Source organism: Petaurus breviceps, unplaced genomic scaffold (genome assembly GCF_028583685.1).
Source record: "Petaurus breviceps papuanus isolate PSGF00001 unplaced genomic scaffold, PetGlider_PUasm1.0 126, whole genome shotgun sequence".
Taxonomy (NCBI): domain Eukaryota; kingdom Metazoa; phylum Chordata; class Mammalia; order Diprotodontia; family Petauridae; genus Petaurus; species Petaurus breviceps.
In genome coordinates this window covers 33,464,554-33,479,287 of record NW_027185655.1, presented here as the reverse complement: position 1 = coordinate 33,479,287, position 14,734 = coordinate 33,464,554, and the positions used below count along the sequence as shown (strand labels likewise).

Here is a 14,734-nt window from a genome sequence, read left to right as displayed (position 1 = left end):
TATCAGCATCCCATATAGAGATGTACACAGGTTGTTCTTATTGAATAACAAGTTATATATATGTGGTTGTCTATGTGTGTGTTCTCCCTGTTTGCCTTTTTATGTCTCTCTTGAGTCTTGTATTTGGAGATCGAATTTTCCACTGAGCTCTGGCTTTTTCATCAGGAAGGTCTGGAGATCCCTTATTTCACTGAGTGACCATCTCCTTGCCTGAAAGATTATGCTTAGTTTTGCTGGACAGTTGATGCTTGGTTGTAGTTTGAGTTCTTTCACCTTACGAAATATTATATTCCAATCCCTCTGATCTTTTAATGTAGAAACTGCAAGGTCCTGTGCAATCTTAACTGTAGTTGAATTTGTATTTGTATTTGAATTGCTTCTTTCTTGCCGCCTGCAGTATTTTCTCCTTGATTTGATAGTTATGGAATGTGGTTACAACAGTTCTTGGAGTTAACAATTAGGGATCTCTTTCAGAAGGTGTCCAGTGGATTCTTTCTATAACTATTTTACCCCTGGTTCTAGGGCCTAAGGGCAATTTTCGTTGATGAGTTCTTGGAAGATGCTGTCCAGGCTGTTTTTTTTCATCATGGTTTTCCAGTAGACTGATAATTCTTAGAGATAATTCTTATCTCTCCTGGATTTGTTCTTCAGGTCAGTTGTTTTTTCAATGAGATTTTGCATTTTCTTCTAAATTTTCATTCTTTAGGTTTTGTTTGACTGATTCTTGATGCCTCATAGAGTCATTAACTTCAAACTGACTCATTCTAATTTGTAGTCAATTATTTTCCTAGATTAATTTCTTGAATTTGCTTTTCCAATATGTTCAGATTTTGTTTTTAGGGAGTTCTTTTCTCCAGTTAGATTTTGCATCTCTTTTCCAATTTCACAAATTTTACTTTTTAAGGAACTGCTTTCTTCAGCAATTTTTTTCCTATCTTGTCAAGCATAATTTTAAAATAAGTAGTCAGTTTATCTTATACCTCTCTTAATTTGACTTTTAAAATCCTTTTCGAGCTCTTCCAAGAATGCTTTCTGTAATTGAGACCAGTTCATATTTCCTGCTGAGGTTTCAGTTAGGTATAGAGTCAATGCTGACCTCTTGTGAATTTGGTTCTTCTCGCTCACTATAAAAGGATTCTATCATTTTCGTCCTTGGAAATTGCTTCTTTCCCATTGTGACTGCCTATTTCCTGGCCTTTAAAGTGGATTTCTGCTTCTGGGGTATAGAGGGCTCTGACCCACGCTTCTTATGCTGGGAGCTAGCGTCTGGTTATTGGCTTTGTGTGCTGTGTCCTCTGTGTGTCTAGACTGAGGCCAATGCCAGGACTTGCCTCAAGGTTACTCTGAAGCTCAAGTGTAAGGTGTGGGGGAGGGGTGGTCCGGCTGCTTCAGAATTCCACCTCCCAACCCCTAGGCTGAAACTCAAGCAGGCTCAGCTGCCCTGGTTGTGTGAAGGCACACCTGGGGATCTGGTGTTAGTGTTTGCTGACTTCACCCCACCCCCCTGGGGTTCAAGATCTTCTGCTGGTCAGCTGAGATGGGACTTGTTGGGGCAGCTCTTGCCCTGCACCTTAGCCTTGGCACAGCCACACCCATGTCCTTCCTCTAGGACTCTCAAGCCTGCCTAGGGTTGGGCTATTTCAGGATTTTACCCTGAGGCAATATTCTCTGGGTTTTCAGGTTCTTAGGGTGAGAATGGAAAGGCTAGGTTTTACTCTGCCATCTTGGTTCCTGGGAGCTCAGGTAGTTGATTTTTAAACATCTAAGCTGTGGGTTGGTAGCCCCAGAATTAGCTGCTGCTGCCATGGGCCCTGTGCGTTCTCTTGTCCACCTCTGAAAGATGCCCCATCCTGTGGTGAGAGGTCTGGGAATTGCCCCCGTGGTGGCTCAATCTGCTCGCCCGGGCTCACTCTGATCGGGTCTCAGGTCTGTGCTGGTGCAGTCCCTGCTCTGCGCTTCCCCTGCCCAGTCCCATGTGCGCACCTTCCTGGACTGAAAATCTGCCACGCTCTGTCTCCCAATGGATTCTGCCATTCTAAAATCCATTCAGATTCATTTTTCAGAGGTTACTGAAGGCATTCACAGAGGAGTTCAGGTGAGTTCCTGCTTTCACTCTGCCATCTCCGCCCCCCCCCCCCCTTTTGATTCTTAAGCTCCTTTTTGGACTCTTCCATGAGTTCTAAGTTTGAGACCACTTCCCATTTTCCTTTGGTGTTTTGTCCACAGGTGTTTTGACACTGTTGTCCTCTTCTGAGTTTGTTTTGTGTCTTCCCTGTCATCGTAATAACTTTCTATGGTCAGATTCTTTTTTTTGGCCTTTTTCCTTTCTTTTAAATTTTATTTTATTTTATTTGGCCTTTTTCCTTTCTTTTAAATTTTATTTTATTTTATTTTGGCCTTTTTCCTTTCTTTTAAATTTGATTTCTGTTCCCAGAGTAGAAGCGGCTCTGTCTCAGGTGGCTGCAGGCCCTGACTGTTTACCCGGTGCTGTGTTGATGTTGCCTTGAGGCCCACATTGGTTCCTTGTGTCTGGTGCTGCTGTAGGCTGTGGGGATCTGGTTGCTTACCTGGTGCTAAGCTGAGGTCTTAGTGGTAGGGTCTAGTGTGTGCTGAAGCCAAGTGGGGTTTTTCTACATTTCCGTGGGGCTAAATTGAATCATGTGGAGGTCTGATCCCTGAAGAATTCCTGCTGCTGAAGCATGTGGAAGCCCAGCCACTGATGGATGCGCACTTGCCTGGGACAACACTGAAGCACGCCGAGTTCCGGCTGGTGGAGGACGTCTGCCTGACTTGGAGCTAAACTGAAGTACATGGTGGTTCTTGTAGCTGGAGCCTGCCAGTTCCCCTGGCTATGCTAAGGCACATGGGGGTCCTGCTCCATCACACTGGGGCTCAGGATCTACAGCTGGTGGGGCTTGCTCCTGGCTTGTTCGGATGCTTCTTATCCTGGAATGCTCTTCTCTTTTACCTGAGATGGACTTTTCTTTCAACCCAGTTCTTAAGGCCCAGATCAGGTAATTTTTCTGCCTTGTGAAAACTTCTCTCTTGATAACCACTTATTTCATCTCTATATTCTTTTTAACTGCCATAAACTTAAAATAATTTTCATATACTTTCAATTTTGTAATTATAATGCACAATGCTAATTTTACCATGCCAGTACACAATATAGCTATACTGAATTAAGTATGTATATCTTTTCTTCAACTAGAAAGCAAGTTTCTGGCTGACAAGGACTTATTGCATATATACTTTAAAAAAAATTTCAGTTTTTATTTATTTACTATTAGTTTATATCACTCAGTTCCTCAAGTTTTTGCATACATACTTCTTGTGTATACCCAAATTACTTCACAAAACAGGAATATACTTACATGTTGTCTGACATGTACCCTCCATTTCAGTTGCTTCTTTTTCTCCTTAGTGATTTGGAGAACACAACTGAAGGCCATTCCTCTACTGAATTTGTATATATCAATTTCATGGTTTTAAAAATATTTAAGTCATTACTTTTTGATGTTAACTTCAAAATAAGCACATCAAAGGAAGAGCAAAATGTTGTGGTGTAAAATAGGGCATAGTATATAGATTTTTCCTTTTCATTTTCTATAAACTTTTTTATTGGAGTTATAAATAATTTGATACTTAAAAATATATCCTTTGATTTGAAAATGAAAAGTTCATAACTGGTTTACTGGAATAAAATTCAGTAACATTATAATTAACATGTATGTATTCCAGATGTTTGTTTTTTTCGATCTCAACAATGTGGATCTCACAAAAATAATTAGATGGCTATACATATAATATGTATGCATACATGCACAAAAAATTTGTTTACACATATATGTGTAAACAAACATATAAATTTTTTTTTTTACTAAAAAATCCTTTCCCTGTTTAGAAAGCATGACATCATATAACATTTTTACCTGGCATTAACCTAATTTATATTTGGAAAGTTTTTTTTTTTTATATCTTAAGGCAGTATTTCAAAGTATCCCAAAATTATCTTTTAAATCTTCAAACAATCCTTATTAGGCAACTGTTTATTACAATTCCTGTTTTGTTAGGTGAAAAAAGTACATATATATTTGGAAATACTGAGTAAATAAAAAATAGGATACCTAAAATTAAAGCATACATATCATTAAACTCATTTTTAAATCAGTTGTAACTATAAGAATCTAGAAATAACAAAATGACAAGAACTATTCACATAAAGCCAAATTATCCACAGCATTAAAGAAACCATTAGAAGGGATTCTACAAATTTTTAAAATTCTACTTTAAAATGCTATTATGTATTAGATATTCAACACATGCTGAAGACCAAAATGCAATACATGACGTGCACAACTTTATGAAAAGCATATTGTAGTAAGTCTATAAAAATGGTATCCAAAAGAGCTAAGGATACAGCTGAACCAAGAAACAAAAAATAGGAACAAGCACATCTTAAAGAACATAAATAGAACAAAATTATGGCATCTCAAACTTGGAAAAAACCTCAGAGGTCAAGTACTCCAACTAGTAAAATCTCTAGAAAGGAGAACAGATTAAGTTTCAAAACAGCCGTTGTTAAGAAGTTTTTCTTATATTGAGCGGAAATGTTTTCTCTGTTTTCACTGTTACTGTTACCTCTACCCTCCAACTTTGAGTTCTACTCTTTCTTCTAAATGAAAGCCTTTCAAACACATGTGAAGTCCTACTGTGTACGCCTGTTCTTTGGGCTAAATACCCTCAACTGATCCTGAAATGGCACCATCTCTAGTCCCTTATACATCCTGTCTAACTACCAGTTCAATGTTCTAAAACATGGCATCCAGAAATGAACAGAATACTTGAAATAGGGTCTGGGGGCAGAACAGAAGGCGGGCCTATAAACTTCCCTTGTTTCAACATTAGATTCCTCCTAAAATTGTAAATACAGGGATTTTTTGGATACTGTGTCACACTTAACTCATACTGAAACTGTAGCCTACTAAAACCATTGCATTTTTAGCATTTAAAAAAGCATACAGCACAGCTGGCACTAAATAGTACATGTTGATTTACTAATATGAAGTGTTTTCTACCTAAACCTCCCCCACATTATTTACCTGAAGTTATTTTTAAAGCCCATGTATAAAACAACACTTTTACCTATTAAATTTCATGCGAGGCCAAACAAAGGTGGCATAAACTAGTGAAACCACAGGTCCAGGACCCTGACCTGTCTGTCTTCTACACGTGAGTCCCTTGTTCCCTTGTCTTATCACCTCTTATCCCTTTACAAATTTCAACCTAGGTTAACCTGTATGACTGCCCTTGGACAAGCCATATAATAATATGGACTGGGTTCATCACGAATTTAGTTAATTTTTTCTAATTGAAAATTTATTGTTATTATTTTTAAAATTATGATCAGTGTTGTTAAAAAGGGGATATAAAAATAAAGGCTCAGCTCAAGTATCACCTCCCGAGTCCTCTCCTCGTCCTCCCCTCTCCTTGTTACTATTCCTCCCCAAACCTCCAAATAATTTTGAATATGTTTTGTATTGGTGTATCTGTGTTCACACTGTCTCCCTTCTTAGGATATGAACTCTTTAAAGGCACGGTATTACAGCTTCATTATTGTATTTCTGCAACCTTGTATTCCATAGGTACTTTAAAAGTATAGGGTGAACTAAACCCAAATAACAAAAACCGTGGTCATGCTGCCATAAATCAGACAAACTTCCTTTTTCAAAGTGAAACTACAGCTCAATCAGCAAAGTCTACCTGGAAATTTGTGCTAAGTATCGACCTAAGGGTGTAAAGACTGCTGCTGGATATACTGGTGCAGGGTTTTGAGCAAGGACAGCAGAAGTTGTTCTCTTGGAAATTCCTAAGGAAGAGAAGGAATGTGGCAGAAGAGGAACGAGTGGATGGATGGGAAGTGTACTGCATGTTCTACTTTCCTAGAATAATGTTCTATCACTAGGCACTGTGACGCATTTAAGACTCAAGAAAGTGTTCTCATTGAAGAAATTCAGAGAAGTCAGTTGAAGAGAGTGACTGAAATAAAGGCTGGTGTTTTAAGAAAATTATTATTAACCATCAGTAACTCGTTTCAGTTGGCAAAATAAGTAATGGTTTATTGCTGTCATTATCTGTGCCTACAGATAATTTCCTTTGTATTAAAAAAAAACCACATTCATTTGTACATTTCTGAAACTGGCACAAGATCCATGTATCAATGTTCTGCTTCCAACTTAAAGTAGCCAAGGGACTTTTACTATTATTTTGTTCTATCAGAACTTAAGTGTTTTTCATCACTAAAAGAAAAGTTTAAAAGTAGCCTTTCTGTGCAGATGAAAACTAATTAAATTTGTGTGTAAAGTAGGGACATATCCAATCATTTGTGTAATAAAATTGTTTACAATTTTAAAAAATATCATAATGCCAAGTATAACATGTATCTACATTTTTCTGTCTCTAAAAAAAATGCTGTTCCTTTTTTTTTTTTTAAGCAATCGGGGTTAAGTAACTTATTCAAGGTTACACGGCCAGTTATTTCTGGGTGTGGTGCTAAGTATCTGAGCCCGGATTCGATCCCCAGGTCATCCCAACACTGGAGCCGGTGCTCTTACTCACTGTGCTACCTGGCCGCCCCTGTCCTTTTATTTTTTAAATTAAACTACATTTGAATGTATGTGATAGCTGTTTGAGAAGCTAACAAGTTACAAATGTGAAAATACCTTTTTTTTCCATATTTTCTTTCTTTTTCTTTTCCTCTTCTTCTCCTTTGGTACCAGAAGGTAAGACTGGAGCAGATACTGACTGTATTAAATTTTCAGAAGGTATGGATGTAGAATTAGCTTGAACTGATGGACCAGATGGAACTGGGATTTGTTTCACTAAAAGAGAATATTGAAATATAAATGTTCAAACAAAATAAAGAAGAAATAGTAGTAATGATAGCTATCACGGATGTAGCACCTACTATGTGCAGAGCCCTCAGCTAAGTACTTTACAATTATTATCTCATTTATACCTCACAACCCTGGGAGGAAGGTGATATAACTATCATTTTCATTTTACAGCTGGAGAAACAGAGCTAACTGGAGATTAGGTGACTTGCCCAAGGTCATATAGTAAGTAGGGGATTGAGGCCACATTTAAACCCAGGTCTTCCTGACTAGCTCCAGAACTCTACCGACGATACTATTTAGCTGCCTAACACAAAACACAAAAAATAATGTATAGTTAAGTTATATTAATTTTTTATGGAAAGAAGTTATTTATTCATGACTACCTAATCACTACTTTCTAAAGATGGAGGAAATAAATGGAAAGGTTACATCCACAGCTTATACTTCAAAAACAAACATACTACTTCTGTGCATATCAATATTCTGTGTGGATAAGATTCCATGATAACTATGATTTTAAAATACGACTCATTTGTCCAATTGTTGTTCAGAAAACAAACAAACTAAAACTGATAGGTTAGTACTTAGATAATAACTAATGACTGCTTGCTGTTAGTTAGTTATAATTTTTAGGGTAATGTTGGCACAATTATTCCAGAGAGGATTATGTTATCATAGTCCATAACTAGACTGTAACACGCACCCATTGCTATTGCATAAGAAATGGTAAGTGAAAATGATACTTTAAAGAATTCCACTTTTTAAATAAGTTAAAAAATATTTAAAGGAAACTAGACTTATGTAAAAATAAAATCCAAATAACAGAAGCCATGCATTATCTCAGGAGTCAGGTGACTACATTTTCTACACAAGTCAAGCAAATAATGTATTGTGTGTGTGCGTATGTGTTCCACATACCGTCCTCCCTCCCCTCCTCAGACATCAAAATTGTACCATAAAATATGGGGTCTATGGCTATTTACTTGGTAAAACATTTCTAAAGTAAAAAAGGTGAAAGATAATCATACTCTGTAGAATTTCATTTATTTTTGTACACTGTAATACACTGTAGCACTAAACAACAATAAAATCCTCAATTTATTTTATAGTAACAATTCAATAAAAATAGTTTAAGGGTTATAATCTATATAAAATTATGGATTATTCTGAAAGGTAGCACAGTATAGTAAAAAGAATGCTGTCCGCAGACATAGGTTCAAATACTATGTCCTACATTTACTAGATATGTATCCGTGAAAAGTCATTTGATTTTCTTCAAGTTTTAGTTTGCTCATCTTGTTCTGAAATAGCTGAATACGCCTTTAAATCCTATACAGATATGAACTATTATTATTTGAAGTATTAAAAGTATGTTCGGTTCTGAGACTTCAAATATAACAGTGGAAACATTTTTCTCTCCCCAAGAACACTCTTTAATACATTTACATGCATCAACATTTTTGGGATATCTTTTTTTTTTTATTTCTCCTGGAGGATACATTTCATTATCTAGCTCAAATGAAATACTGCTCAAAACCACTAAACAGCAAAGCCAAGGGTTCTCTGACCAATACTGCTTTGCAATAATGATCAGCATTTGGTTTGTCAAAGGACAGTAGCAAAGTCTGCCTTTTCTGACAGAGACAGGAAAAGTGAAAGCAATTATGTTTACTATATTATTTATGAATCCAAAGAAAAAAAGAAATGGTATCAGAGACAAGAAATAAAAGACTATCTTAATCTGGGCAGAAATGAGAGATAGTAACTGAAAAGAAAAAGGATTGAAATCTACTATATTTTATTTGTTACATAGATCACTCAATAATTTTGACTATGAGGTTGAAACTATGGACTTGAAAATATATTTAAGTAGCCACTAGATGGCAGATTCAAAGTCTAGGTATGCTATTTCACAAGCATCAGCTAGAGAAGAAAAAAGGATTCCAAATGTTTCTCTTTTAACAAAGTTATTAACAAACTGTATATCATACAATTCTAAAAAGGTCATTCTTGTCAAAGTTTTGTAGACATGCTGATACAAAAAAATTTTGTTCCAAAAAAACCCAAAAACAAAACCTAGTAGTTCTTTGAGGTTTTTTTTTTCATTATTATTTCTGTATAATTTTATGTGGCTATATGGAGGTCAAATCTGGATATATGAGGTAAGTTAAAAAGAAAATACATTTCCCACCCCTGAATATTGTTCTAGTGATTTAGATGTAAGAAATATCTGTAAGTAATTATTTTCTGGTAAAGGGAACTTCCTTTATGAGATGGAGGGCTACTGATATTAACCAAATTCCCCTCCACAGACCGGATTACATCAATATAGATACAATCAAGGACTTCATGTAATTCAGGAGGTGACAGATGCCCTTGAGATTTGGGGGAATGAATAAAGGAAAAGTGTTGAGATGTAGCTATAGTTAGTTAAGTTTGGTGGTTTGTTCCATGATAATAATTTGATGTTATAAACACCAATGTTCTCAAGTGCTGAGGAGGCTACTGATTCAGATGCAGATTGAGTATTTATTGGAATTGACCCCTTCCAGGATGTAGGGAGCTGGTCAACTTTGCCAGGTTCATGGGAAATATGTAAAGCCAAAGGTTCCTTTAAGTTTATATTTCCTATTACTTGAAGAAATGAAACTTCCCTTATTTAGTTTTTTTTTTCCTTTATATCCAGTCTTCAGCATATATTAAGGTCTTAAAATGCTATTAAACAATCAATTTCCTTGATTTTGATGCTTCCTCCTCTAAAAGCAGACCTAAGCACTTTTTAAATAAACATACACCAATTATAAAATATTCCCAGGAAGCTTCTTTAGAGTTCACTGCATCCTCCAGGTATACTAAGCAAGAAGAAGTAATAATAACAACTCCCATTACTACCCTGCTTTTTAAGGTCTCTAAGGTGCTTTCCATCACAACAATCTTGTGAGGTAGGAAGCAGAAGAATTAATATTTTACAAGAGAAGGAATCTGAAGCTTTGAGGGATTAAGTAATCTTTAAGTGATTGTGTAACTAGTAAATCTGACGCAGGACACAAAGTCAGGTTTACCAGTTCTAAGGTTCAATGCTCTTATCTCTTGTACCATTCCACTTTCCAGGATGAGAAATGAAGGAATGGATAAGTAAAATGGTATCACAGGAGTAACAATACATTTAGTAGTCATTCAACTTAATGAAATATGTAATCAAGATATTTCTATGCAGTAAATACAGTCAAGTGCTTGGGCAATTTTACATCTTTAAACATAATTCAAAATGTTTTCTCATAATGCTGCGTTGGTAACCACTGACAGCCATAAAAACTTTATTCTATACTTTCTGTTAATGTAATATAAGAGGATCTGAGGTTATCAGTTAATGGCACAGAAAAATCCTGAAATGTTTGTTATTAATACTTTTAAATGACTATTTTTAAACTAAGCTGACCACAGTTTATAAGTAGCTGGAGTTGCTGAAGCTGACTACCTTGAAAGGTCAGAAATCTTTCTCTCAAGTTAATTAATATCCTATCATTTCACATCCCTAATAGCTCTTCAAGCAACAGAGTAATTTCTCTTTACAAAAACAAAGAAATTAAAATCATCACTAAAATGTGTAGAAAATGTCAAGTATTATTAAAAAATTTTTCTATCCAATTTAAAAAAAAAAAAAGGAATATAAAAAAGATATACAAAGGGATATCCAATTCTTTGGAACTGGTAAAACAGCTCCCCATTTTTCCAGTCCATATTTACAAATAAATATAAAGTATGCATTTACTCTATAGGTAAATGTAATTTTTAAATACACAATATAGTGTACTCTTTCTGTATAGTATAGTAAAAGGCTTCCAAATTCACCAAGTTTGTCCACAACATGGAAATTCATAATTTTTAAAAAGTTTTTTTTAAAGCATATCCTTCCCATATCTTTTGTTTCAGTTATTTTCAATTCCTTAAAGATGCTAAACTTGAAAGATAAATGTTACTTTGGAATGAGGAAGGTCAGGAGTCTAGTTCTGGCCTTGGAATTAACCTACAGGACCTAAAGAGCAGGACACCCTCAGCTTCTTTATTAGTAAAAACAGAGGGCTGATTAAACAATTAAGTCCTGTTACCAATCCCAAACTCCAGGCTCTTAATGTGTCTTTAACTGCAACTTAATATAACATTTGTATAACTTTAGCAAACGTGGAAAAATACTTAATGCCCCGAGGGAATGAGATAAGGACAAAATTGCTGCTTATTCAGTCCTAGGTACTTTTCCTAAAATTTTCTTTAATGAGGTCGTATGGACTGTTTGTAAACTAAACTGACAGGACAATTTAAATCAAAAGACTGGCTCTTTTTATACTATTTATACAAAGAGAAAGCATGAAAAGTAAATGCTTATTTGAGTACTTATCTGTGGAAAGGGGGAAAAAAATTAAAACAAGCAATATTTAAAATAAAGAAATCTTATGTCTCAACCCAAAACTATCAGTAGGTATTTAACAGACACTTAAAATGTAAAAAAATTCATTTGCACTTGTTTTATTTGTCCTAAGGAAATTCCTAATATCATTCTAGTCATATCAGCAACATTCTCAGTTTATTTAATAATGATAATTTCACCTTGAAATTTCTAATTTAAGTAAAATTGCAACTTTATTTGAAATAATAAAAATGAAATTCTAAGTACTAAATAACATGGTAAACATGAAATGTGAGCAGAAAAAAGACGAGGTAAATTTTCAAGTTTCTATTTTAATCACCTCCATTGCGAATTTCTGCCTGGATGAGTTCCTGTTTAAGTCCTTCAATTTCCTTCTTCAGTTTAGCATTTTCAACACGAAGTTTCTTCTCTTCTCTGAGAGTTGCCTGTAAAACTAAAATTGATCAATTCAGTTAGGTACATTAGAATTTTTAAAAATTCCATTTTGCTAATTTAAGAAATAATGTAACTGAAGGAGATAGAAAAAAAAATTTATTTCTAAGTCATAACTCTGGCTTCTCTAAAGTGTCTGGAATAGAAAACAAAACTACCCATTTCCCCCCTTGTTGCTATCACAAGAAAATAGACCAGTCATGTCATTTTCTTAAGAGTAAAGAAAAGGCAAAGAACACAAAAAGACAACAAGGAAAGGCAGGTATTAAAAAGGATATTACATTTTAAAAAATGAATGAAATAACAGCTTGGTCATGAAACCTAATAAAGAAACAACAACTTTTCTCTGGCTCTTAATTGAGGGAGGTGGTGTAATACTGTAGGAACCTAATTAGCACTCCCTAGGAGAGGCCTTCCTTTCCCTATCAATTACCAAAGACTTAACAAAATATTTTATTTTCCCCAATTATATGTAAAAAAAACCCCTCTTTAACACTCATTTTAAAAGTTTTTGAATTTCCAAATTCTCTCCCTGTCTCCTAACCCTTCCTTGTTTTGGCAAGCAATTTGATATAGGTTATACATGCACAGTTATGCAAAATGGATTTCCATATTAATCATGTTATGACAGAAAACATACCCCCCCAATTTTTTTGTAAAAGAAAAAGAAATTTTAAAAAGTCCATTTCCATATGTATTCAGGCGCCATCAGTTCTTTCTCTGGAGGCAAATGGCATTTTTTCATCTTACATCCTTGGGAACTGTCCTGCTAAGAATGGCTAAACCTTTCACAGCTGATCATTGGGCAGTATTGCTATTACCATGTACACTGTTCAGCTGATTCTGCTCCCTTCGTCCCTGCATCAGTTCAGGAAAGTCCAGGTTTTTCTGAAAACATCCTACTGGTCATTTCTAAGAGCACAATAATATCCAATCACAATCATATAGCACAAGGGCACCCTCTCAATTTCTAATTCTTTGCCACCACAAAAAGAGCTGCTATTTAGGGGTTGGGGGCAGCTAGGTGGCACAGTGGATAGACTCATCTACCTGAGTTCAAATCTAACCTCAGACACTTACTAGCTATGTGACCCTAGACAAGTCACTTAACCCTGTTTGTGCCAGTTTTCTCCTCTGCAAAATGAGTTAGAGAAAGAAATAGAAAACCACTCCAGTATCTTTGCCAAGAAAACCCCAAATGGGATCAAAAATAGTAGAAAATTACTGAATAACAACAACAATTATTTTTGTACATGAGTCCCTTTTCCTTGTTTTTAAGTCTCTTTGGGATACAGACGTAGTAGTAGTAGTTTTGTGTCAAAAGGTATGTATACAGTACATCAGACCTTTGGGTTTTCCAAATTGTTTTCTAGAATCAATTCACAATGCCACCAAAAGTACTTTAGTGTACCAATTTTCCCACAAACCCTCCAATATTAGCTATTTTCATTTTCTATCATATTGGCCAATCTGACTGGTGTAAGGTGGTACCTCAGAGTTATTTTCATTTGTTTTTTTTCTAATCAATAATGATATAGAACATTTGCTCATATGGCTGTAGATAGCTTTTATTTTTCCATCTGAAAACTGCCTGTCCATATCCTTTGATTATTTATTAATTGGGAAATGACTTGAATTCTTAATAGATTTGACTCAGTTCTCTATATATTTGAGAAATGAGGCCTTTATCAGAGAAATCTGCTATAAACAATTTTTCACAGTTATGACTGCCTATTTCCCTCCATCCTATTTTTTCCCATTTCTTTCTCCTTTCACTGTATTCCTACTCAAAACTGTTTTGCTTCTGACCATTGCCTCCCCCAATCTACTCTCCCTTGTATCAGCACCCTGCTCCCCCTTTCCCCCTTTTTTCTCCTACCCTCCTACTTCCCTGTAGGTTAAGAGATTTTTATATCCAACTGAGTGTCATTCCTGAGTCAATTTTAATTAGAGTAAGGTTCAAATGTTACCTGACAACCCCTATCTTCCTGTCCAATGTAAAAACTCTTTTGCGCCTCTTTTATGTGAAATAATCTACCCCATTCTATCTCTCCCTTCCCCCTTCTTCCACTGCATACCTCTTTTATTTATCTGGATATCAACCCATCATAGTCAACTCACACCCATGCCCTCTTGTTTATGCAGACTCCTTCTAAAGCCGTTATGGGAAAGTTCTTAGGAGCTACATGCATCATCTTCCCATGTAGGAATACAAACAGCTTAACTTATATTATTAAATGACCTATGACTTCTCTTTCCTGTTTACCTTTTTATTATTTTCTTGAGTCTTGTATTTGAAAGTCAAATTTTTATTATTCAGCTCTGATCTTTTCACCAGGAATGCTTGAAAGTCTTCTATTTCATTAAATATCCCCCCCCCTGCCCCCCTGCGGATTATACTCAGCTTTGCTGGGTAGGTGACTCTTGGTTGTAATCATAGCTCCTTTGCCCTCTGGAATAACAATTTGAAGTCTTCCAATTCTTTAATTCAGAAGTTACTAAATTTTGTATTATTCTGACTGCGGATCTACAATATTTGAATTGTTTCTTTCTGGCTGCTTGCAATATTTTCTCCTTGACCTGGGAGCTCAAGAATTTGGGAGTTTCCATTTTGGGATTTTTTTCAGGAGATAATCAGTTGATTCTTTCAATTATTATTTTACCCTCTGGTTCTAGAATAGCAGGGAAGTTTTCCTTGGCAATTTCTTGAAAGACGATGTCTAAGCTCTTTTTCTACCATGGCTTTCAGGTAGTCCAATAATTCTTAAATTATCTCTCCTGGATCTATTTTCCACACCTGTTGTTTTTCTAATGAGACATTTCATATTTTCTTCTATTTTTAAAAAATCTTTTGATTTTATTATATCGTTTCTTAATATCTCGTGGAGTCACTAGCTTCCACTTATCCAATCCTAATTTTTTTTTCTGATACTAATTTTTTGAAGTTATTTTCTTCGGTGAATTTTTGCCTATCTTTTTT

At 35.4% G+C, this 14,734-nt stretch overlaps 1 protein-coding gene across 2 annotated transcripts in view; it reads right to left on the bottom strand.

The window, feature by feature from the left end:
* AIMP1 (aminoacyl tRNA synthetase complex interacting multifunctional protein 1) overlaps positions 1-14,734 on the bottom strand; it is a 61,010-nt gene that overhangs the window by 27,932 nt on the left and 18,344 nt on the right. Inside the window, exons 3-4 of one of the 2 annotated variants that reach the window (XM_069094782.1) lie at positions 11,642-11,755; positions 6,723-6,881 (exon numbers count right to left, since the gene is read on the bottom strand). In XM_069094782.1, coding sequence (XP_068950883.1) covers positions 6,723-6,881; positions 11,642-11,755 — 273 coding nt within the window. The remainder of the gene's footprint in view (positions 1-6,722; positions 6,882-11,641; positions 11,756-14,734) is intronic. The other variant, XM_069094788.1, reaches the window with a different exon arrangement.